The sequence below is a fragment of the Condylura cristata genome, unplaced genomic scaffold (genome assembly GCF_000260355.1).
Source record: "Condylura cristata isolate star-nosed mole 26May11 unplaced genomic scaffold, ConCri1.0 scaffold00002, whole genome shotgun sequence".
NCBI classification, from domain to species: Eukaryota; Metazoa; Chordata; class Mammalia; order Eulipotyphla; family Talpidae; genus Condylura; species Condylura cristata.
In genome coordinates this window covers 58,516,899-58,542,840 of record NW_004567103.1, presented here as the reverse complement: position 1 = coordinate 58,542,840, position 25,942 = coordinate 58,516,899, and the positions used below count along the sequence as shown (strand labels likewise).

At 32.4% G+C, this 25,942-nt stretch overlaps 1 protein-coding gene across 2 annotated transcripts in view; it reads left to right on the top strand.

Annotated features, from left to right (window-relative positions):
• GALNT13 (polypeptide N-acetylgalactosaminyltransferase 13) overlaps window positions 1-25,942 on the top strand; it is a 413,355-nt gene that overhangs the window by 156,739 nt on the left and 230,674 nt on the right. For both annotated transcript variants that reach the window (XM_004674649.2, XM_012728953.1), the window contains exon 4: window positions 5,322-5,490. In XM_004674649.2, the coding sequence (XP_004674706.1) occupies window positions 5,322-5,490 (169 nt within the window). The remainder of the gene's footprint in view (window positions 1-5,321; window positions 5,491-25,942) is intronic.

The following is a 25,942-nucleotide window of genomic DNA, read 5'->3' as shown; positions in this document are numbered from 1 at the left end:
ACATCATAAAAATCTGGTTATAACTATGCACAAATATAAGGAAATATGTGTATATGTACTTGCACATATGTGTGGTATACTTATTAAATATAGTCAGGTAGAATGTAAAGAATTTTAAAATGAAACTAGAAAGAAGGGAGAAGTTCTTGCTGTCCTTTGACTTAGAGCATCATTTTTTATTTCATATTGGTTTGCTAGTTTAATCTGTACTCTGTTTAGGTCAATAAGGATTCATATGCCTTATTGATATATAATGTGACCTAAAGCTCTTTAGGTAAACAAGATGTAGATAATAAAAGCCAAACAAATGTTTGACAGTAATTCATATAGATCTGAAGATATTTAAGACAGAGTCTCACTTAAAAGTGCCCATACTAGTGGTTAGCATTGTGTTAATTTTTAAGGCAGCACTGAAATTTTAACTTACCATATTTCTTTGGACACATAATAAATGTTTATGAAATGAATTTTTACTTTGGGCTTGTGTTTTGAATAGTTAAGTTTCTAGAATACTTGGATACTTAATAAAGGGCAGGAGTAGGATATGATCGCAATTTTAATGATAAATTATTATGTCAGCATGTTCAGTGTAATTCTTTTGATTGGTAAATAAAGTCATACATTGGTATGGTTTATTATTAGTGTCGTTGTTGGTTTTGTTATTAACTGAAAGAAAATTCCCAGAGGCAATGGAAAATATAAAACTAAGTATAAATTAATGATCAGCAATAAGATTTATAATTACTTGTGAGGAAATATAAAGATTAGCAGCTGGTGTTTACAGATGGCCAATAAAATGCTAAAACATCCAAAAGCTAACAGGTGTGGTGGGTAGGAGCCAGGTAGTGATCAGATATGTGATCACTGAGGTTAGCGTTTAGATTAGCTAGATGGAATATTGAACATATTTCTTCCACCGCAAAGTCTCCCTGAAAAAATAATTATCATCTACATTTCTTACTATGATAATCCTTCTGGCTAATTCATATCATTTTGTGGTTTATTTTGAAACCTGGAATTATTGTCGAAGCTTCTAAAAAAAGATCTGATTTAGGGCCCTCCCTTATGGCGCAGGGCTTAAAGCACAGCACTAAGAAGCTTAAGCCACTTCCACATGAGTTCAATTTCCGCCTGCCCTGGAGGAGATCCACGTGGTGCAGCAGACCTCTCCTGACCCGCCCCCTGCTCTCCTCAGCAGTGTACTGTTCTACTGCCTACTCTGTCCCTGGTGAATCCTCTCACCCTTCACTTCTCTGGCCTGTACCCCAGTTCTGTATAATAAATAAATAAATCTTTTTTAAAAATCTGATTTAAAAATAAATAACAATTTATGTAATAAGAAATCTTCTGGGTTTATTACCTGACAGTTAAATTGAAAAAACTATTATATTTATTTACCTAAATGTACTGATATGTGAGATTCCTCTTGGAGCTATATCTGATCTTTCTGACATGCAGACTTAGGACCTTCATGAGCTTAATGATATTTAGTAATTGTCACGTCTATTAGCAAAACTTTAACTATCTTTCAGGAGATATACTCATGAACATCAAAAAAAAAAATTAGCAAGTTATATTTTAAAGGTTCTACCTTATGTGCTCTGCCATCCTAAACTCATCTTTCCAGTTCTGTATCCCTCCCCCCCACCACCCTCACCAATCTCATTTACTTACCATCCCCACCAGAACATAAACCTATATACAACACCTTTATATCCATTTTCCATGAGATGTGGACAGTCTAACTTGTTATAAGGAAAGGCAGAAAGACATCCTTAACACTTGCATCTAATCCCTAGTTTTATCCTCAGAAACTAGATTTTTTTTTCTTCAGTATTGTGCCATTAAGATTACTCAATAATCATGGGGATAGTAATAGAATTTGGTATTGGGTGCAACTTACTTTGCATGCCTAGAGAAATGTAAAGCCGTACACCCCAAATTTATATATCATCAGATTTAATAAGATTTGACTTATAAAAATAATAGTTCGTAAGAAGGCCAACTCCATGTGCAGTGCTGAAGTGAGTACCAAAGTAAAATATCACCTTTCTAACAACCAACCAATAACAACAAACAATACCCTGTGACAGCAATGTGTCTGGAGATCTGAAGTACTGCATGTTATCACAACTTTATGTCTACAGTGATTTCCAGAATGTACTCTCTGCACCTACAGGTGCATAGGATTCATGGTTGGGGATGAAAAAAGAAAATACAGATTTTTTTTTTAAGTTTTTATCTTAATTTTTTTATGTTGTGGTTTGTTGTAAAACATATTAGTCTGCCATAAACTATTTATTGCAGATATATTTTCATACTTTCTTAAATTTATTGAATAACATAATCAAAATGGTTGAAGATTTGTAGGAAAGTATGTTAGGATATTTAAGTGGAATTCAGCCCAGAGAAAACCACGAATGTTGGACTGTATAAGGGGCTTCTTTATTTTTGTTTATAATTTATTTTTATTTATTCACACATAGAAAAACTGGGGTGTAGGCCTGAAGTTCAGGGGGGTGAAAGGATTCATCAGAGACAGAGTGGATCTATTGAAATGAACTGCTAAGGGGAGCAGTGAGCTGGCAAGACAGGCGAGATCTGTTGCTCCAATAGGTGGGTTAGCTCTAGATAGATTTCAGCCCACAGTTGTGATAGTGTGATCGCACTGGGACTTAACCCCTAGGTCTTCAAGGAGGCCTAAGGGGCTTCTTTAAAATAATCATTGTTTTACTTTAGATCATCCCATACAAAGAACTTTCCAAAGCATCTGGCAACTAAAATGGGTACATTTACTTCAAAAGAATTCATGTTGTTTTTGCAGAGTATGGACGGTAGGGAAGTGGGGGTTTCCTGTTTAGAACTGGAAAAAAAGCTAATACCAGAACCATTACAGAATTTGGCCTTTTAAATACTTTTAATGAGGAAACTTATTCTTAATGCAAAGGCAATAATTTCATATTTCAGCATTATTTTACTGAATCATTTAAAACTTTGTTTTAAACAGTTTGTTTTAAACAGTTGTCTTCAGGAAACATGATTACAACATTTGCCAAGATACTTTCTGTTGTATTTCTTAGCTTTAATAGGTATATAGAAGGTTTTGTATGCACGATAATGAAAGGAAAGTGAAAAATGTTATACTAATATAGGAATTTTATTATTCCTAAAAAGCAGTTAAGTACTTTGCTGCTCGTCTTGTTCAACTGTCATCTTTATTGGAAAATTGTAGTGAAGTTCCTGGGAGGAGCTGTCCTGATAGAACAGACCATAATTCTTTACGGGTTGTAAACACAGAAGCCTTCCTTGGGGAACTTCACCCAAACTCATCCCTTCTTTTTCATGCTAATATGTTATACTTGTCACCAATAAAAGTCAGGTTATATTTATCCTCACTTATGCCATATTTTTAATTACTATGTAGCTAAAAATCACCAGAGTGGGGCCCTCCCTGGTGGCACAATGGGTTAGGACACAGCACTGCAAGCGGTAGCCACTTCAGTGTGAGTTCAAGCCCCTGCCCCAGAGATGACATGGCACAGCAGACCTCTCCTTGTCTCGCCCGCTACTCCCCTCAGCAGTGTACTTCATCAATCTGCCTGCTCTGCTCCCCACTCTGTCTCTGGTGAAGCCTCTCACCATCCCTGCACCACTGGCTTGTATCCCAGTTCTATACGAATAAATAAATCTTTTTTTAAAATCACCATAGTAGGTAATATTGACCTGATTCTGAAAGTATATATAATGTTAAGGGGGGGGGGGGGAAACAAACTTTTCTAATAAACCACTACTAAGTTCATTGGTGACATATGGGTATGTATCATATAACTAGTATTTTATTGAAATAAGCTGATTTTGCTATATTGTTTCTGACCTTTTTATACATAAGTATCCTATTTTACCTCATGAAATAATCTTATGGTATATTCTATTGCTAGATAGCTTCCTTCTATGGATACAACAATTTATATACTATTTATCAAAGAGATGAAAGAGAAACAATACATTTTCTTTTCAGACATGTACAAACATGTAATCATACCTTGATCTTCTGGGAAGGCAAAACTTTGGGTACAATCTGTATTCCTTAAAGCATATTTTTTAATTGAGTCATAATTTGTAACCTTTATTTTTGTGTGTAAATATTATAGGGCAAGGTGATGCAATCATTCACTGTAGTATATACATTAAGTCTATGCATTGGCATAGAACCTTCATTAAACTAAGCTTTGAAATTATTTAAATAGTTTAAGAAAAAAACAAGATGGACAAGAACAAAAGAATAACTGATCCATGATTATAAAATTGATAGCTACAAATATTTAAACAATTAATTTGCATTGTTATTAAGAAACATTTGTCAATGTTACATTAACTATTATTTTTATTAAGAGTTAACTTTGGGGATTGAAAATAGATAAATCACATACTTGCTTTAGTTAAGTGGTTCTTCTTCATCTATCTGCTTAGGATCTGATTTGTGATCTAATTAAACTCCTTATTTTCCATATCCACACATTTTTAATTGTGTTCCACTATCAAGAGAAAATTTTGAGCTTATATTAATACATGCAAATTTATTTATAATGCATATATAAATGTCTCATTACTAATATTAAGTACTATTGTGGATTATTTCTGTAAATTAAAAATAAATATGAATTTTATTTTTATTTAATACCACGGTGGCTAATTTTATGCATCTCTGAGTTGGATAAGACATCTGTTTTAATTACTTTGTTGATCAATCTTTCTGTAGAAGAACTAGATTGTCTCAGAGTGTACTTCTACTTTATAAAATTTATTCACTGAGCTGAGTCAAAGTTGAGGCAGAATGCATTATTGAGTTTTTATAGACGGAAGGAGCAAAAATAAAGTGCACTAATAAAAATAACACTATTATATATGCAAATAGGCCTACATCCCCAATGGTTTAGCAAAATAGTTGTTTTCCTCTTATAAATTATATAGTGGGTATATCTGATCAACCAAATGTTTTCCTCACAATGGTGATTCAGATATCTATGACATTTAAAGGTATGATAGAAGTTTTAAGCTTTGGTGTTTTGTATTGCATGGTTGTGGTTTTAATGATTTGTCAGATAATGTAATATGTCTAAACCTGAAAGATAAGATACAATATGGAATTAATAAATTAAGATATTTTTTAATATAACAGATGGATGATAAGTAAGAAAGTCTTGATTATATTACTAAGTCCGTCTATAAATAATACACTTTTAAATCTAATCTGATACATACATTTATTCAGTTCATTATCTGTGTTTGCATGTATGTGTGTATCTGTGTGTGTTCTACAGCTGTTATTTCAAGAAACCAAGAAGGACCAGGAGAAATGGGAAAGGCTGTGCTGATTCCTAAAGATGACCAGGAGAAAATGAAAGAACTGTTTAAAATCAATCAGTTCAATCTCATGGCCAGTGATTTGATTGCTCTTAACAGAAGTCTGCCAGATGTAAGACTAGAAGGGTAAGTTCACGTTTATATAATTTTATGTATTAGTAGTCCCCACATCTTAGAATATATCAGAGCTTCAATTAACTCGTATTATTTTGGCTCCAGAACTGCAATATCTGACTATTCATACGACAGTGGGAATTCACTGTGCATGCATATGATGACAAATATGAACTATTTAATCCCTGACAGCTCAAAATATGTCACTAATAAAGATACTGCATATACACAAACCTAAAAGGTTTTGCTTCATGAAATTCTTTATTTTATTTATTTATTTTTGCTTTGCTTTATCTTACTAACCAGAGAGTAACATGCTCTTTGACAGATTATTTGCTTGCCTGCATGGAATGCTCTTATACTTTGCTTTGAAAAACTATGTGCTTTGTTGTTCTGGCATAAAAATAGCCAACTGTCTGTATGATTCTTTGACCCTTTAAAATATTTATTATGGATTCCAGCAATTTATGCTGCTATATATTATATAATGTTCATCTGTTAGCCATGTAAAAATACTCACTTGAAAACTACAATAACGTATGAAAAATGATGTTGAAACTTTCAAAATATATGTGATGGCCTGCAAGCTATGCTCTATGTACTTGATCTTATTTTAAATGGAAGTAACAAAAAGGATTGCCATCCTTCTATACAGTTCTTACAATGTAATCTCTTGGAACTAAGAAAATACATAGCCTAAGATTTTAGAAAATCTTCAAGTTAACAAAATATGCCCTAGAATACACTTCTGTATTTCTATATATAAGTAGAAGTTGTTCTTTTAGACAGGTATTATGAATTTCTCTGCATTCAATAAGATCAGTTAATTAAACTAAAGCTTGCCACTTATAATTGGTTATATTACATTATTAGTGTGGCAGTGGTAGTAGCTTCATATTTACTAAAATCGGATTTTTTTTCCATTCCGTATTACTTCAGTTAAGTGTAAATAGAGTAACCAAATAGTACTGGATTGTCAAAATATTCATTTTATAGCTCTGTGATAGTATCTTACACTCTCATATGATTTAAAATTGTTAAATCATCAAATATTACATTGTGTATTCCAAACTCAATACAGTTTGGAGATACTTCTGGCCATACTTGTATATGTTTGTTTGCTTTCCTATAGATATATTTGTAATGTATTGTTTTCAGTGTTTCACATTTAGGATAATAGTTTCTGTGACACTCACATGCAATGAACACTCTTATAAATAACTGAGCATTTTGGATACTGAGACAATAATGTTCTATAATGGTTTTTTATTATTTTGTTTTATATACTGTATCATGATATGGGTAAATGTGACTTATATGGTAACAGATGGGTAAATGTGATACTTATGTGTCATATTTTCCTATATTCTGGAAAGCGTTTGAATAAACACTATTATAAATTTTTTAAAAACCTCAAATTTGAACTATTACAACATAAATAAATTGAATTTGATCAGATTGTGCATTATTTAGGTAAGAATTGTGAAAGAAGCAACATCTTCATTAAATAGTCATTTAACATATTTGCATAATTAGTGCTTGAATAGGTAAGTCTGTAACTAAAAACTCAAAAGATTCAAATTATGTACACAAAGGGATACTACTCAACTATAAAAAAGAGGAAATTATACCATTCATGACAACATGGATAGAATTTATGTTAAGGTCATTAAGGGATTATGCTAAGTGAATGTCAGCTAGAGAAAGAAAAATAAAATTTTACTCATGTGGTAAATAAATAAACAGAGCAAATGAAAAAAGAAAAAAGATCAACCACTAGATTCACCAGTGAAATAGTGGTTACCATAAGGGGAAGGGCTTAGTAGTGCTATGATAGGTAAATAAGGCAATTGTATGATATTGGATGGAACCTAAACCCTTGTTGGTGATTATAATGATGTAGATGAGATCAAAACATGAAATAGTACACTTGAAATTTACAGTTATAAATCAATAGTACCTAAAAAAGAAAACCAATACAGAGTATGAAGTCACAGTGTATAATATATCAAAATGAGAGAAATAAAGGTATTCTTCAGTCTAATAATATTCTTAGTATAAAAATTACAGAAAATACTATACTTACTGTGGATTTTTTTTTTTAAAGATTTATTTATTTGTGTATACAGAACTGGGCAAGAGGCTTCACCAGAGACAGAGTGGGGAGCAGAACAGGCAGATCGATGAAGTACACTGCTAAGGGGAGCAGCGGGCGGGTCAGGAGAGGTCTGCCGCGCCATGTGGTCACCTCCGGGGCAGGCGGGAATCGAACTCATGCGGAAGCGGCTTTAGATTCTCAGTGCTGTGCTTTAACCCGCTACGCCACCAGGGAGGGCCACTGTGGATATTTTTTTAAGGTTTTATAAATAGTCTATGAAATCATTGTAGTGAAATAATTTTTTATTTTATTTTTACACCACAAATTATGCTTTTATTGAAAAAAAATCAGATATTGTCCAGGATTCCTTAAAAAGTCATAAATTGTATGTCAGATTCACTGGGGACATTTATAGGTAATCTTTAATGACTTAATGGTGTGACTGCCTTAGAATAATTTTTTTAATTAATTATTTTTAAAAATTGTTTTTGTGGGCCTTCCCTGGTGGTGCAACGGTTTAGAGTGCAGCACTGCAAGCTGGACACAGCTGCTTCAGTGCCAGTTGGATCCCCATCCCCAGAAGTGACCCATATGGCACAGCAGACATCTCCTGACCTCCTGCTGCTCTCCTCAGCAGTGTACTTCTCAATCTGTCTGTTCTGCACCCCACTCTGTCTCTGGTGAATCCTCTCAATTCCTGTACCTCTGGCCTGTACCCCAGTTCTGTATGCATAAATAAATAAATAAATCCTTTAAAAAAATACTTTTTGTGTAGAAGAACTAGTGTGTAGGCCAAAAACGTGGGGTTGAGAGGATTCACTAGAGACAGAGTAGGGGCCAGAAGAGGCAGATTATTGAAATACACTGCTGAGGCGGGCAGTGTGTGAGACAGGAGAGGTGTGCTGTGCCTTGTGGGTTACCTACTTTAGCTAGGTTAATTGGGGATCAAACTCAGGCCACAGTAGTGAAAGCATGAGAATGCTGAGACTTAACCCCTATGCCATCAGGGACTCCTGGGAATAATTAATGTTGCAAACACAACATAAATCAGACTACAAAAAAAAAATTCTTTTTAATGTAGAACACATTTTTATTTTAAATTTTGTTATTGGTCAGTTACAGTTCAATTTTGAGTTTTACTTCAGCGCTGTGACCATATTAAGCTAGACTCAATGATGATTGCTATCAATTATATAAAGGCTTTAAAAATAGGATTCACAAATAATTCATTTAATAATACATTTAATTTATTTTAGTGGAAAACTTGAGTTTACATTCGTTTATGAAGTGTCTGAACCAGATCAAAAAGTGACTTTGTTCAAATTCTTAAGTGCATTTTACAGACTTTACCTTTAAACTGACTTGCTGAATTCAGAAAATTGGCCAAGTAGTTTAATGCTGTGTTTGACCTTAATATCCATCTACAAATGTTTGAGGATGTGTTCAGAGGAATAAAATAAGTAAATAGTCCAGGTCTTCACAGATAAGAGACAAGATAAAATTAATTTTTCTTGGAGGTACTTGTGATAAAGCCTTAGGACAAAATTCAGTTAAGTTATGTACAGTCCATCTTTGTCAATGTTTAAATACTTACGTTGATTTGCTTATAATATGATACATTTAATTTAGTAATATAAAAACAATATGATATATCCAATATATTCTATAATATAAAAATGAATTTTTGAGAAACAAAAATTATAATGTCACAAATAATCATTGTAGTAGCATATTGTAAGTACTGTTAGGCTGCTTTACTAATTTTGGTCACTGAATGTAAATATTCCATTGTGTGTGAATATCACATATTCTTTATCCATTCTTCTATTTTGGGACATTTTCATTGTTTTCATATTTATACTATTGTTAGTAAAACTTCTGTGAACATGATAGTGCAAATTTATCTTTCAGTTATTGTTTTTATATTTTTTTGGGTAGATATCTAGGAGTGGGGTTGCTATCCAACTGTGGGTGTGGCTGTCCAATTTTCACACCATTTATTGAAGAGGCTTCCTTTGTTCCAGTGTATGCTTAACTCCTTGTCAAAGATTAGCTGTTTATATTAATGTGGGTTTACTTTGGGGGTCTCAATTCGATTGCATTGCTTTGTGTGTCTGTCTGTTTTTGTTCCAGTACCATGCCTTTTGAACTATTATGCCTCTGTAGTAAATTTGAAGTCTGGAAATATAATTCCTTCATTCTCTCTCTTTTTTTTTTTTTTTTTTTTTTTTTAGGCTTGCTTTAGCTATTTGGGGTCTTTTGTGATTCTGCATGAATTTCATTAATGTTAGTTCTATTTCTTTGAAACATGCCTCTGAAAAATTGATAAGGATTGCATTGAATCTATATTGCTTTGGGCAAAATGTTCACTTGGGCAGTGCTGCTTTTTCCAACTTATTAGATGTTTATATCTTTCCATTTCTTTGTGTCTTCTCTGTTTCTTATAGGTTCCTTTGCATAGATCCTTAGCTTCTGTGGTTTATTTGTAGGTGTTTATTTATTTATTTTGGTGTGATTGTAAATGGGATAATCTTCTTAATAATCTTCTTAATTTCCTTCTCTTCTGGATTATTGTTGACATATAGGAAGGCAATGGACTTTTGTGTATTGATGTTATAACCTGCCTCTTTGGTGAACTGTGTTATCATTTTAAATTTTCAGTAAAGCATTCTGCATAATTTTTTAAAAATGTTGTGATTCAGAATTTTAAGAAAAGTGATTAATAACTTCATATGTTGATATCTCAGCATTAAATATTATATTTCTCATCAACTGTAAACATATACGTTTATGAATTTATATAGTTTGGATAAAGAACAGGCTTTCGGGAGGCAAGTAAATATATATATATATAATTTTGCTTGATTTTTTTAAAAAAGATTTATTTTTTATTTATTTATACACACAAAAGCTAGGGTGTAAACCAAAGATCCAGGGAAGAGGATGAGAGGATTCCCTAGTGGGGAGTAAAACAGGTGGATCTACTGAAATGTACTGCTGAGGGAAGCAGTTGGCAAGACAGGAGATGTCTGCTGCAACATGTAGATGGCATCCTGACTTCAGATCGAACTTGTGTTGCAGTAGCTACTGATATAGCTTCATAGTGCTGACATAGCCTCATAGTGCTGACACCTAACCTAACACTTTGCGCCACCAGGGAGGTCCAATTTTGTTTGATTTTTAAAAGTAAGATTTTCATGTTTATATTTGGAGAGAGAATCATGAAAAAAAACTCATTACAATAATAAAAACATTATTTTCTGCTCCTAATTTGCTAATATGTTCTATGTGCTGTTAATATTGTGATGAACAAAACTAAATTCCCTGCTTCATATAATTTAGGAAAAATGAAAGAAGTAAGAACAGTCTGGGATAGAAATTAGAGTACTGTGGGAAAACCTCATTGAGAAACTTACATTTGAATAGAGAACATTTATCATGTAAGCAATATACATATGTGTATGTGTGTGTGTGTGTGTATAATAATATACAAGATGTTAAATATTTACTGGGTTCTGAACGCAGGCAATGCTAGAAATGTAACAGACCTTTGCTTATAATATTACATGAAGATACAAAAGCAGTGAAACAAACACTAAATGCATAGATGCATTTGTGCAAATGTTATTTTTTTTTTAATGGTACTTAAATTCTTTCCATAGAAGTTCAAAAAGAACACATTTTGGTTTGCTAAGACATTTCTTCAATGTCATTTGATGCCTCTAGGCTTTCATGGAAGTTTTGAAAACATTATGACTATGATCATAAGCAGTGAGGTGTATATATGAGTCAATGATGTGGAGAAATAAGCAAGAGAAATAGAAAAATAAAAAGTGAACTATGGAAAGATTTTTCAAGTAATTAGGAGAAAAATTCTAGACACGGAAACTAAGCACACAGGTATAAGGTGTGACTTTACAACATACTGTTGAATCATGGACAAGCCATTAAATTTCTAAGTCCCAGTTTCCTTTCACTGAATAAATGATCTAGTCAGTTAAGCAACCAATCAATCCCTATCATGTCATTTATCTACTGCAGCCTTAGCTTCGAGAACAACAAGAAAAAGGCTATAACAGGTCCTATCTGTGGAAACCATACAGAATATATTTATGCAAACAGCTAATTACAGTATTTTATGAACATACCTATATTGTAAAATGGCAAATACCAGAATTGAGCTTTCATCTATTGTTTGTTGTAATATTTTATTATTTATTATTGCTTATTATTATTGTTTATTATTATTAATGTGCGGTGGTATTCTCTTATGCCCTCTAATTCCTTTTGTGGACTAAGTAAGAAAACTGTAAACAATTGGCTTCTCTCTTGACTCTGCAATTCTTTTTGAATAAGAAATTAACACTAATTATTCGGTGCATATTTATAAAACAGCTACAGCAATTAAGACAAAATACTAAGGTTCTTTAGCATTTACTTGTATTCATACATTTAATAGCACTTCAAGTTCTGGTATTGAGTTATTTGAAGGTTATAATGCAGCTGGCTTTTAAGTATATTTCATCAGGGCAAAATGAGGAAATAAGTAATTTATTTCAGCTATTTATATACTAGACCAAATAACTGCTTCTTATGTATGCACAATTGCAAGTTGATAAAGAGAGAAAGACTCTAGCACTCTGCATTATTAGTGGAAGAAGAGTTGTAGCATACAAATTCTGAATAAGTCACTCTCAAAGGACAAAGAGTTTATTTACTACATAAAAGGGAAATATAGTGTACATTTTTTCTGTGCTCAATCTCATAAGTGCACCTATCCATTTACATGGATTATTTTTCCAATGAATTAAAATATGATAAATGTAGCATTGATTGCACAAAGAAGAAGTAGAAAATGAAAATATTAATTGGATTTCTGATCTCTGTTCCACATCTTCTCTCTTTAATTTCAAAAATACTACAACTTTCATATGTTGGCAAAAATTTTGCCTGTGAAGATAATAATTTCTGTAATACTTTGATTTATGTAAAGTGCTCATGTGTAGAATTAATTTCCCTACCCAAATTAAAAGTGATATGTAAGAATGTCTATGTGTATTTATGTGTGTGTACCTATCTATCTTTCTACCTATCATCTGTCTATAATCTGCTATCTAAACAAATGGAGGAGATGAAGCTGATAGTAATATTACTGTCTTTGGGATAATAATAATTTTACACTATAACCTTTCTTTAAGAAAGTTGCATAAAATTTTTAGGTGTGTTCCCGTGGATACATCTATATACTGCAGAAACAGAAACTTTTCATATTTAACTCAATACTTAACTTGATACTTACTTAAACTACACCATAATAGTCTCTTTATTAAAGTTTATTTTCTGGCTTAATGATTTTGTGTATTCTTAATTTAATAAAATATATATAATGTAAAATTTACCATCTTAAGTATTTTTAAGTATATTATCCAGTACTGTGAAGTATAAAGGGATTAGAATATGTCATATCCAAATATACCACTTTGACATAGTAATTATTTTGAGCTGAAGACAGCTGAACTAAACCAGACACAGGACAGTTTTACTTTTCTCCCCCATCTGCCTAAGAGCAAGTCACAAATATTCCTTTGAAGGTGTCTCTCTCTTTTGAGCCAGGGAGAAAATGACAACCATTATCACAGAAATTATTAGCTGAATAATTCTGCATAAACTAAACCTTAGTAAAAAAAAAACTTTATCTTCTAGCATTTCTCTCTACATATTTGACATAGTTGCCAGCTCTAAAAAACCAACCACCTTTTTATTTTGTCTTGTCATTTCTTCACAATTTATTACCCCTTGTTAAAATGATAGTTAAGCTCCAGATTTTAAGCATATATTTGTGCCTTAACTTCTTGTCAATAAAGTTCTCTCTCTAAAAGCCAGTATATTAACATTAAATCAAATTGATACATATTTTTTCTTGTTAGTCTTTTTTTGGTCAGTTTCATTCGTCTGTACCTAAGAGAAAAATCCTAAGAGAAAAAACTTTTTTTCAGGTCTCTACAAGTATGTATATTTACACTGTTTGCAACTGGTGTCTAGAATTCTTTATATCTTACAAAATGAAATACTCACCCATTAAGTGACTCCATTTCTAGTTGCTCATAATTACCATTCTAATTTTGTCTCTATTTGACTGTTCTTGGTGCCTCATATGAATGGAATCATAAACATTTTTCTTTCTCTTACTGTCTTATTTCACTTAGTAAATGTCCTCAAGATTCTTCGATTTTGTAGCATATGTCAAAATTTCCTAACTTTCCAAGTTTAAATTATATTCCATTTTATATATATGCATTATTTCTGTTTATCCACTTGTATATTAAATGGGCTTTTAGACCACTTCCACTCTTTGGCTACTGCAAATAAATCTACCCTAAACATAAAATTACAGATATTTCTTTGATACTCTGTTTTTTAATTCTTTTATATGTATACCAATAGTGGAATTGTTCTATCATATCCTTACACTGTTTCAATTTTTTTTTAAAAAAGCATCAAGTTGGTTCATTGCAGCTCTACCGTTATATATACCAAGTTGTAATAATTCCATTTTTCCCACACCCTTACCAACTATTTAATTTCTGTTTTTTTTTTTATACCCACCAAAAAGTATATGAGGTTTTGCCTGAGTAGTGGTGTTTAAGTATCTTTTCATGTGCTTATAGTCATTTGTATCTTTGGAGAAATGTCTATGCAAGCCCCTAGTCCATGTTTTTATCAGATTGTTTTTGTTATTGTTGAGCTGTAAGAAAGAAGTCTTTATGTACTCTTCATATATATGACTTCATATATATGAAGCCACTTCATATATATGACTCACAAATTATTTTTCTCATTCTGTAGGTTACCTTGTCATTCTGTATAATATGTGTTTTGATTAACCAGGAATTTTAAATTCTACCTTAATCAGTGTAATCTATTTTTACTTCTTGGCCTATGATTTTGTCTTTATGTTCAAAAAGTTTATACTGAATCCATATAAATCACCCCCTGTATGTTTTTATCCAATTTTTTAAAAAGTATAGCTAGTATACTTAATCTTTGGTCTAGTTTGAGTTAATTTTTATGTACAAAGCAGAGTAAAGTAAGTGTCCAACTGCATTTTCCCCCCTAAAAGTCTGTCCTGACCCAATGTATAGCCATGGTTTTGTATATGTAAGGGATCATTTGTGTTCTGTATATTGCTTTGTACTGTACAATCTGTTTTTATAATACTCTCAGATTGTTTGGTTGCTATAGCTTTGTTATATCTTTGAAATCAAGGAGTGGGAGCTTCTACTTTTACACTTACAACCTGTCATTTTTAAAGAACAGGTGCTATTTTCCCAGAGTTGCAAATATAGTTTTCATTCACAACCTTATTTTTATAAAACAAAATTCTCTTACTAGTTTATTTAACCATCAATTATCAATAGGTAATCATGCACCAATGAAAAACAACAGATACAATTCTCCATTGTGAATCATTATGCTTGCAAGAAAGAAAATACACAAAAATTTATATAATATGGGATTGTGGATTTAGAAGTATTGTTATATGGTATTGAGGTAGGGGGAACATTTTATAAGAAGCTTGGTTTTTAGGGTAAATGACTATAATACTAGGTTTAGATAGATAGGTGATAGCTTTCTGAGCAGGAAGTAAAGCACTTTGAAAAATATAAGTTCTAGTTTGAACAACTACTTTTTAAGAACATAGATATAACTAAACTTCAGTTTTTTTTAATAAAATTATTAATTTTTAAAAGATTTATTCATTCATGCTTATAGAACTGTGGGACAGGCCAGAGGTGCAGGGGTGGTGAGAGGATTCACCAGAGGCAGAGTGGGGAGCAGAACAAGCAGACTGACGAAGTACATTGTTGAGGGGAGCAGCAGGCGGGTCAGTAGAGGTCTGCCATGTCATGTGGGTCATTTCCCTGGCCGGGGATCGAACTCGTACTGCAGTGTCTTCAGGGAGCTTCATAATATGGTGATTTAACCTGTTGCACCACCAGGGAGAACCTATAAACTTCAGTTTTTACCCAGGTTATTATTTCCTTTGTCTTATTATAAGCTTATATATTGAAGTTGTCTAAACAACTTTTGTTTTACTTTTGTTTAGCAAGGTCATAATAAGAAAACAGATGCTTTACTTTTGATTTTTAAAATCTATTATGGTCACTGTATTTTTACTAAGATTTCTCCTACTTAGGTTATTTGAACTAACGTGGTTTCCATACTTATCCAGTATCATGGCTGCAAGTCTCTGTAACTTGGGGCAGACGTGTTTATCTTTTTAATTATGGAAAATCAAGTTTCATATCATTAAGTTGTAATAGACGCTGTTCTAAAAATTAAAAATTTTACAAAGAAAAGGTAAAAGTGATTTTTAAAGTGGATAAATTTTTGGATGAGGAATGGACAAAGATGATGAAAAGCAATGCAGTGTCGACAGGAAGTATGAAACAATTCAACAAGAGCAGAAAGTTGCAACTAGCCATTCTGAGGCCTTCAAGGAATGATGAAGGTGTGAGGCAGTTTAGACAGAAATGTGTGAAGAAAATGACATTGAAGGGCATATTGCTGCTATTTTATAGAGAATATATTATAGATGAGAGATGCTTAGATATAATAACATTCACTATTGTCATTATTTTTGTTCAGATATAACATTCTTATCACATTCCTAGCTATTGAACTTGTCTAGGATAATTGCTTTAGGACATAAATCTATCTATAATGATAAATTAAAATAAAGGGAAATTATAAGCATCAAATTCAGGATAGCTTCAGAAGGGATGAGGTTGAACTTTTAGTGGTATCTGAGTGTGTCTGTATGTGTGTGTATGTTTATATATTAATCCAGAAGCAAATAACGAGGAAGGTGTCAAGCTTATTATAAAGGCAAATTAGCTGAATTACATTTTGAAATGAAATCTCATAATTGGTGACTTGATGCAAGGGAGAAAAAAATAGAGGATTCAAATGATGACTCTAAACATTTCAAGTGTGTGTGATTAGTAGATGGTGGTATTGCTGTTTGTAACGCAAATACATGTGTGTAAATACCTCTCCATATATCCACGCATAAAACCGCTGGGTAAACCAAAAGGCTGCAGAAAAAGAATTGTTATCTTTACAGGAAAAGTTTTTGCCTGTATATGAATACTGTAGTAATTCTCAAAATTTAAAGAAAAGATGTGTAACAAAGATTAAAAGTCCAATCACTATTCTCATTTTATATCTTTTCTTGGTAAAACTAGTGCTACCTTTATCTTTATAGTGTTAGTATAATTGGGAGAAATGTAATTTAAATTTTCTCTGAGATTCTTATCTTTCTAAAATTAGACCTTGAATATTAGCCTTTGAAGTTAAATTATGGGAGTTTTTTTTTTCATACTCATCACATAAAAAATTTCAAATGTTAATAAACATTTGGAGATAGATACAATATAAAAAAGCTATAGTTGTGCTTTGTGCTATTGTTTTAAAAATACAATTTGGAAGGAATATTTTACTTCTGCATAAATTCTCCCTTACTATCTTTTTAAGACAGATGTTTTATATATATATACATATATATACACATATATATGTAAATATATATATATACACACATATATGTATATATAGAGATATCATTGTGTTTTATATATATGTAAATATATATCTATATCATTGTGGTAAATGAAGATTGAATTATTCTAATGACAACTTTTGATGTTATTTTGCTGATAAAATTTGAAGTTACAGTTAATATAGTTTTGCCTACTACCACAAGATAAAACCTGTATCTAAATTTTTCATATATCGTTAATATGCTTACGCTCATGCAAATTCTCCTTGTAGAAGTCAAGTCAGTTTATGAATGATAATTTCTATCTAAATGAGAAAATTTGAGTTTGGGTCTTAAATTTTAATATGTAAAGTTTTAATGCAGCTATATGATTTTATTACATTAAAACATTATTAAAATTAAATATATTTTATTATGTACATTCTCAAACTATTAAGAACATATGTTATGGTCATAACTTTAGGATAGAAATACACATGTAAGGATATATTTTCCACTAGAGATTTGTTTATTATCGTAAATAGCTTTTTTTTTCTCCTGAAGAAAGTCATTTTTTCTGTTTCTTTTATGTCTTTTTCTTTGTGAATAATGATATAGTATGCACATAGGAAGACATATTCAGTAAAAGGTCATTGGAAGCTTTTTGGTTATACTTGGTGAGAGAGTGAGTTAATTTTCCAAAATTGTCTAAGAAATTGACAAGGGAAATAACAGTATAATATAATACTTACCATTAAACAGTATAAAAAGTTGACATTTACAGTGTAATAAAATTCAGGTTCATAAGGTCTCACCCAAATCTCCTTTCTGACCATTATTTTTTGAGAAATTTAAAAGCAAGTAGAGCATATGGTCCCTATCCTGAGTGAACTAATAAAGCATAGTGATTGGGGAAGATTTTCTTCCCATGAGCCGATTTCAATGTATGATTTAATTAATATCTGTAATAATGCTAAATTAACTAGTAGTCAGTATTTGTTATGCTTTGAGTATGTACCAAGCACTACTATAAGTATTTTACCTATAATAACTTACTGACTCATCAATAAAACCATTGAACTATATTTTATTTTATTGTGCTTATTTTCTGGATGAGGGAACTTACTTTAAAATGGGTGAGGAACTTCTGCAAGATCATGCAGCTGACATTTGAATATGTAATTCTGCGTTTGTGTTCCCCTATGTTAGAAAACATTGAATGTGAAAGAATAAAAGATAAGCTAGATAATTTAGTTATAAGAACTTCATAGAAAACATGAACCATGGATTACCCCTTGAATCATAGGCTGGACTTTGTTAGTGTAAAGAATAGCAGAGATTCCAAGTGATAGGGAAGGTATGAGGGGACACAAGAAATAAGAAGTCTGTATATGTGTTCAAGAGACTGTTGTAATACAATATTGAGTTTATTTGAGGGCCACGCATATGGTTATAATGACAGCCATGCTGACTCACCATCATGATCACTACTCTCATGTAATACACTAATGCTGTCCATGGATTCTTTGACAATTTCCTTGTCTGTTCTCTCTTCCACTTTGTAAGTTATTAATTCATAATATTAGCACTCCCCTCAAACCTCCACTACTTCCTGTTTGACTAATGAAGAAAATCTTCATTAGTCCCTACATCACATCTACTCTCATACTTTCATTTGAGATCTTATAATCTATCTTTTCTCTTATTACTATGAATGAATTGTTCATGCTTCTAATGTCTGCCAGGCCCATCTATTGCACAATAAATTCCATTACCTCTTAATTACTCAAGTGCATTGTTCCAACAATTCTGACACTTCAATTATCAATTATTTTCTCTCTTAAGCTATTCCTAACTACATGTAAATGTGCTATTTATTCTTCCTTAAAAGCAAATATGTAAACAAAATAAGCCTGAAGACAACATTTCTCCCTACAGATATGTTCTATTTTCTACTGTTGTTCCAAATCTTGTTGGAAGAGATGAAGATACTTACTGCTTTGAACTATTCTTCCCCTTAACTTTGTCTAAAAGCCCCTTCATTTATTTTTAACTCCCATAAAACAGCAATTTTTTTCTTGTCAAAGTCACTGCTGGTCTTTATGTTGCTACAATTAGTGATAATTTCAAAGTTTTCATATTTCTTGAAACTATAAGCATAATTTGACACTGTTGATTTCAAACTCCATTTAAAATTATTTCTTTAACTTAACTTCCAGATCACTTTCTCATGCTTCAATGGCTATTCCTTCTGGTAATTTGCCAGTGCTTTTTCTTCTCCCTTATTTTTCTAAATATATATGTATATCTAAAAAATTAGTCATAGGAGTTGCCAGTAGTCAGTAGTCACTATCCTAGTGATTTCATGCATTCTCATCATTTTAAATATCATCTCAAACCCCAGTCCATACCTCACCACTGTCCATCCAGAACTGAATATACGAGAATGTTCTTGATAGCTTCACTCAAGTTTCTTACACAAATCTGAAATTAACATATTCAAAACCAGCACCAAAACTTCCTCTTTTCATGGATTTCATCTTTTTAGGAAATGGAATGCTGTCCTTCCAGTGCTTATGCCAAACCTTGCAGTCTAAAATATTTGAGTATGCTCTGTTGTAAATCACATGTCCTGCATCACCAAATTCACATTAGTCTCCTCATTTCTGCTACCACCTTCATTCCAAACCACCAGTCTATCACCTGAAATTTTGTATAATCTACTAAGTGTTTTTTGGTTTGTTTTCTTTCTTTTTTTCCCCCCCTACCCTACAAACTGATCAAGATGTCAGAGTGAGCTTGTTAATATATACCAATTTGTGCTACTACTTTGCTTTAACCTCTCCTGGGCTCTACATCTCTTTCACTGTAGAAACTGAAGTCTTTTCAATGCCCTACAGTGCTCCATTTGAACTAATCCCTTTATATCTACATTCATCTATATTCAACTTTCTCTCAATTCCAGGTATAGGTGAACACTGGAATACACTCAGAATACCTCCAATTTAGGGCTTTTGCAGCTTCTATTTCCTCTGTTTGAGGTGTTTGTTCCTTAAGTATCCACCTGCTTTACTCCTATACCTTCGAGGTCTTTAGTCAGATGTTAACTTCTCTCTGAGATCTCTCATTGCCAAAGTATATAAACTTAAACTCACACTGCATTATTTTCCTCCCTGCATAGTATCTTTCTATGGAGGTTTTCCTTATTTGTTTTCTTTATTATCAACTTTCCCCCATAAAACTTAAGTACGTTGAATGCACACATCTTTCTGTGTTTTATTTATTTCCTCTATTCCCAGCTCTTTGAAGAGTTTCTGTTGCATAATGGTCATTCAATAAATATTTATTGAATAATTGTATAAATTAATGAATAATGACATATATTCTGATATTATGTAGTGCATATAAAAGGTAGGAAAGCTTGCCTTTGATTTTGTAATCAAAATAGAACTGTAATGGTTTTTTTCCAATAGATTTGGAAAGGATAAAAGAGGTGCAGATTTGTATTGGTCTAAGCTAGCAATTTTGTCATCTTTTTTTTTTCCTTTTCAGCAGGAGAGTTTAGCAAATTAAGACATAGTGAAGCTGGAAATGGTCCAGTGTTATGACTTACTATAGTGTACTCTGTAAAAGATCAGGGCAAAAATGAAGTAGTTGGAATTGAGTGATAGCTAAAAGGGGGCTAACAAATTATTGAATATATAGTCTGGGGTCATTTTGTAAATTTCCGTTTACAGAGAAACTTCTGAATGCAAATCACTATGCGAGGTACCTATAAATTCCCAACTTCTAGTCCTCCTCTCCAGTCCTCAAATTAGGCTCAAGAGTAAATGGCAGTATTCCCATTTTATAATTAAGCACACTAGAGGGGAAAGAGACATTTTTGTTTGTGCTAAATTATTGGAAATGGCTTTCTCCCAGAATTTCTTCTAAATTTACTCTCCTTCTTACATGTTCCTTCTTACATTTTGAATGATTTACCTGAGGTTTTCTGGCTATTTAACCTGGTCGGAAAAACATTTTATTTTCAAATAGTAAGTGATCCTAGTTTTTGAATAGCATTTGCTGGCCACCATAATGTCCATTGTGTGAGGCTTCTGTGTTTAGATAGCTAGCGCAGGAGTTTTAGAGACTTTTTCACTGAACAAAACACCAGTAACTTCTCTATGTCCCCCTCCTCTCCTTCATTACTGTTTTAGGGGCAACATGCTACCACGTTCCCCTGCATCAGCTGACAGTCCTATAGATCAGGCTGCCTCCTCCATGTCTGCTTGCTCTTAGAAACTTCTGGCTACTTGCCATGGAGATACTTGGAAATGTGTTTCTCTAAACACAGACTCATTTTCTCTACCTGGACTCCTGTAGGATATGTCCTGCCCTGCATATCTCCAAACACCATGGAATTTAAGTTACATTCCTTAAGTACATTTTTATTGCATCCTCAAAAAATGATTTCAGGTTATAATTTCACAGTCAGTAAACACCTATGATCCCTTAAAAGCTGACAATCTCTGAAATGAATAGCTGAAGTCCCTGTCATTGGGCTTGGTAAATTAGAAGTACCTTTCTCCCTTGCCAGAGAAGTAGGAGTCACTACCACATATTCAGTGTCTTTGAATTTGCTTACTTAATTTATTAAGCTTTTCTCTAACTTCCTAATCTCTCCTAATGTTGGGGGTGAGTTATTCACTGTGAAAGACTTGAAAGACAAAGTCTCATTCTGCTATCTTTTTAGCCATTTATTTTAAACTTGGGTTACTCATCATTAACTGACAACAGCTTTCATTCAGACTTGCTTTAGTTCAAAGAAAAAATCCTGTTAGTGCATTTATGTTTATCTGTTATCAGACAGTATATTAGCTTTAGAGTCAGAATTTATACAAGACTTTCTGACTTCCAATGTCATATTCTTCCTAATGTTCCTTACTTAAGTTCCTGGTGAGAGCAGAGAACACTATCATAAAGGGTGATCAAAAATACATATGAAATGCTGCAGTGTGCCTTGTCAATGGAAGTATACTCAGGATGCATGAATAACAACTATACTATTAAGCAGCATTTGACTAGAACAGTTACTTTTGCATTAAGGCATCTAGACATTTATGAACAATGCATCTAAAGCACAATGGTGGAAGTAGACTCTGGAGTGGAAAGAAAAGTAAATGTGAGTCCTGCAGTGTTATCATTTTAGGGAATCCAGAATTGATAAGTGTTTTGGTAGGAATGGGAACAAGAGGGAGCAACCGGAATGATTAAGCGGAAGGCTAAAACAGATGGTTGGCTTTAAGGGAAGAAATCCAGCGGGACTGGCTAAATAATGAGAGAAGCACTGGGGAGTAAGGGAAAGTGGACAATCTATCTCAAGAATTCAAACAATATAGGGTGAGATAAGACCTTGAAATATTTACTGTTTTTGACATTCAAAATGATACAACAAGGAATAATGCTTGGAAGAATGTTCTCCTCGTGTTTTTGTAATAACTCTGCTGCAACCAAGAGGATTAGATTATAAGAAAAGATGAGGTGAACATCATGATAGAATCAAGTTCGTTTTTTCTTTTGAAAAATATGTTACTGTTTTTTTCATCCTAATATAAGTTCTCTGTCAGAAACAAACAAACAAAAAACAACTTGGATGAGAATAATATACTTGGAATTTAAGAAATAAAAATTTTTTTTATTGATAGAACCATGCTTGTGGAGGTAAATATCAATTTAAGTATTAAATTGTTGTACCGTGTACAATTTCGAAATAGTATAATAACTTTTAAAGGCATTCTGTGCCTTTCGTAAACAATTTTGGTCACCTGATAGTCAGTTCAGCTGTGAGTGATTTTAATAGAAGTAAAATACTTCACCTATATGTTTAATGGACTGTGGCACAAAAGTGCAGAATCAGGACACTGAAAGATATGAAATACATACATGAGATAACCATGTTTCAACCATAACCCTGCTACTGAAGATGTTTTCTGCGAGAATGTGGCTGGGGCTACATACTACCAAATTCTCATTTTAAGTTTGATGACCCAGGACCTTCCCTCTATCTTCCACTAAGAAGTTACGGCACTCTTAGAAGGCATGTTCACTAATTTGTACAAATATATGAATATTTGTGCCTTACAAAGAACATTATAAGATATAAAGAGTTAATACAAGCCCCATCCCCACTCTGCCTAGAAATAGCAACCAAAAATCTTAAGATGTCAGAGTGTTAGTTTTAATTTTATGAAATTAAAATGATGCACTAATTGACTTGGTCACACCTTTAAAAATGTGACTGGCTATCACTATTATCTTCACTGTATACTTATGATATATTTGATCCTTACATGCACTTATTATAATTATTTTATATTTAATTCCTATGTGTATATTTTGTTATATAAATATACATAACATTAGATGAGTTAGTTTCATTATTATATTTTACAATGGTTAGATAAATTTCCCAAAATTGTATATTTAATAAACAACAGCTATTTCTTAGCCCACATGTGTCCTGCTAGTTATCTCACTGCTGTTTTCCATTTGACCACAATCTGTAGTGGCTGTGAGAGCAACGAGGCAGATTTCTTTTGATGTCGAGTATCTGAAATGGCTATGCTTTTTTTTTTTTTTGGTTCTCTTGTCATTTTGAGACTTAAGAGTGACTATTTTAAGGAGAATTCCTTCAAATTCTTTTTTCCTTACTTTTTTAACTTTTCAAGAAAATAATTTTAGAGAAGTTATTTTCCACCCTGACCCTAAACTGACCCCAGATACCCATAGCCTCACCCTTTATAAACATCCTGTACCAGACAGGTGCACTAACACATAATTGCTCAAAGTTGGGAGTTTAAAATTGGGATTATTCTTGATGTAGTAAACTCCTTGGGATTGGCAAATGTGTAACATTTATTTTAAACTGGTGTTTTAAAAATGTAGTGTTGAGCAAGAATTCAGAGTAACATTTAAAAATGTCTCAGGCCCTCCCTGCTGGTGCAGCCGGCTGGAGCACAGCACTGCAAAGCCAAGCCAAACTGGCTGCTTCAGTGCGAGTTCTATCCCCAGCCCTGGAGGAGATCCACATGGTGCAGCAGACCTGTCTTGTCTCACCCACTGCTCCCCTCAGCAGTGTTCAGCCTGTTCAGCTCCCCACCTTGTTTCTGGTGAATCCTCTCGCCACCCTTGAACCTCTAGCCTGTACCCCATTTCTGTATGAATAAATAAAATCTTAAAATAAATAAATAAATAAATAAAAATGTCTCTCTGTCACAAACTAACTAGATCCCCTGGGCATCACTTATATTTCAAAACATTTGATTTCTTATTTATAGATGAAAGAATTTATCTTGAAATGCTCAAAGATTTATTTCAGTTACAAGATTCCTTTTCAGAACGATGTCTTTGTTAAGATACAACTTCTATTTTATGATCATTAGCATATATATGCTACATAATGCAAGACACTTTTCTCATGCTTAAAGATGTTGGAGACTTTTGTTAAACTGCTTGGTAATAAGCAATGTAAACAATGGAGGCATTATATAGAATTACTCTAATATCCTAATATGTAATACAGAAAAAAGTTCAGAATTTCAAAGCTGTAAACCATGAATCTAAAATTTACAGTATTTTGAAGGCAAAACTGGTGTTAGTGGTAAATGATCATAAATATGATAAAAAGGTAATTTGTGTGTAATTAATTACTTGAATGTAATTGCCATACATAAAGCCTGTAGAGCATTTTGTTTCTTTGTTATATTGATTGCATTGGAAATTTGTAGTTATAGTTAAAACATTTACAATATTTATACGATTTCAACAACTAAGACATATTTTAACAAAATATTTTATTGTAAATGGTGAAGCATGATGCACTGCCAACTAAAAAAAGGGTACATTAAGTTCCTTAAAATATTTAAAATACTGGGTCCTCCTTGGTGGTACAGCAGGTTAGTACCAGACTGCAAGCTGGCTGTAACCACTCCAGTGCGAGTTTGATCCCCAGCCCCAGAGGTGATCCACAAGCTGTGGCAGACACCTCCTATCTCACCGGCTGCTTCCCTCAGCAGTGTATTTTGTCATTCTGCCTGTTCTGCTCCCCACTCTGTCTCTAGTGAAGCCTCTCACTGCCCCTGCACCTCTGGCCTACATCCCAGTCCTGTATGCATAAATACATTTTTTAAAAATATTTAAAAGACAAAGCTAGGATTCTGGAAAACAATAAATGGGGTACAGGGTTTGAGAGTAAAAATATTTACTGACTAAACAGAAACTATTATGTTCAGTTGAAAGATTTATTCAATTTGCTTATACAAAGGTTGAAGTAATTTTGATAATGAAAAGTTATTTATGAGAAACATAAGAAAGCAAATGATGTCAATCTCAAATACTAGTAAATTAAATTTAGAATTTGACATTAAAATACTAATTTGCATTTGACTATAAATGTATGCACATAAACAACTTTTGAATTAAGGAAATCAAACTTTTGGAAAATATCAACCATACTATTTATTATCAATAAAACCAAAAAAAAAATTTTACTTTTTTATAATAATAAAACTTAGGCTTAAGGAAGATAAGGTTTGAGCCTGATTTTTTTTATTGTTAATATAATTTCTTTAAACAGTCTGTAGTCATTAATAATATACTGAATAAATTAATAAATACACTTTAAAAATCAAAAATCCAAGTGAAAATCCCACACCCAATATATTTGTACCTGCTGAATTTGTATCTGCTGTCTTAAAATACTTATAAAAGAAAACAAATGAAATTAATACTATGCTATCATGAAAGAAAAATCTTACTCTTAAGAAAAATATGACTCAAAATAT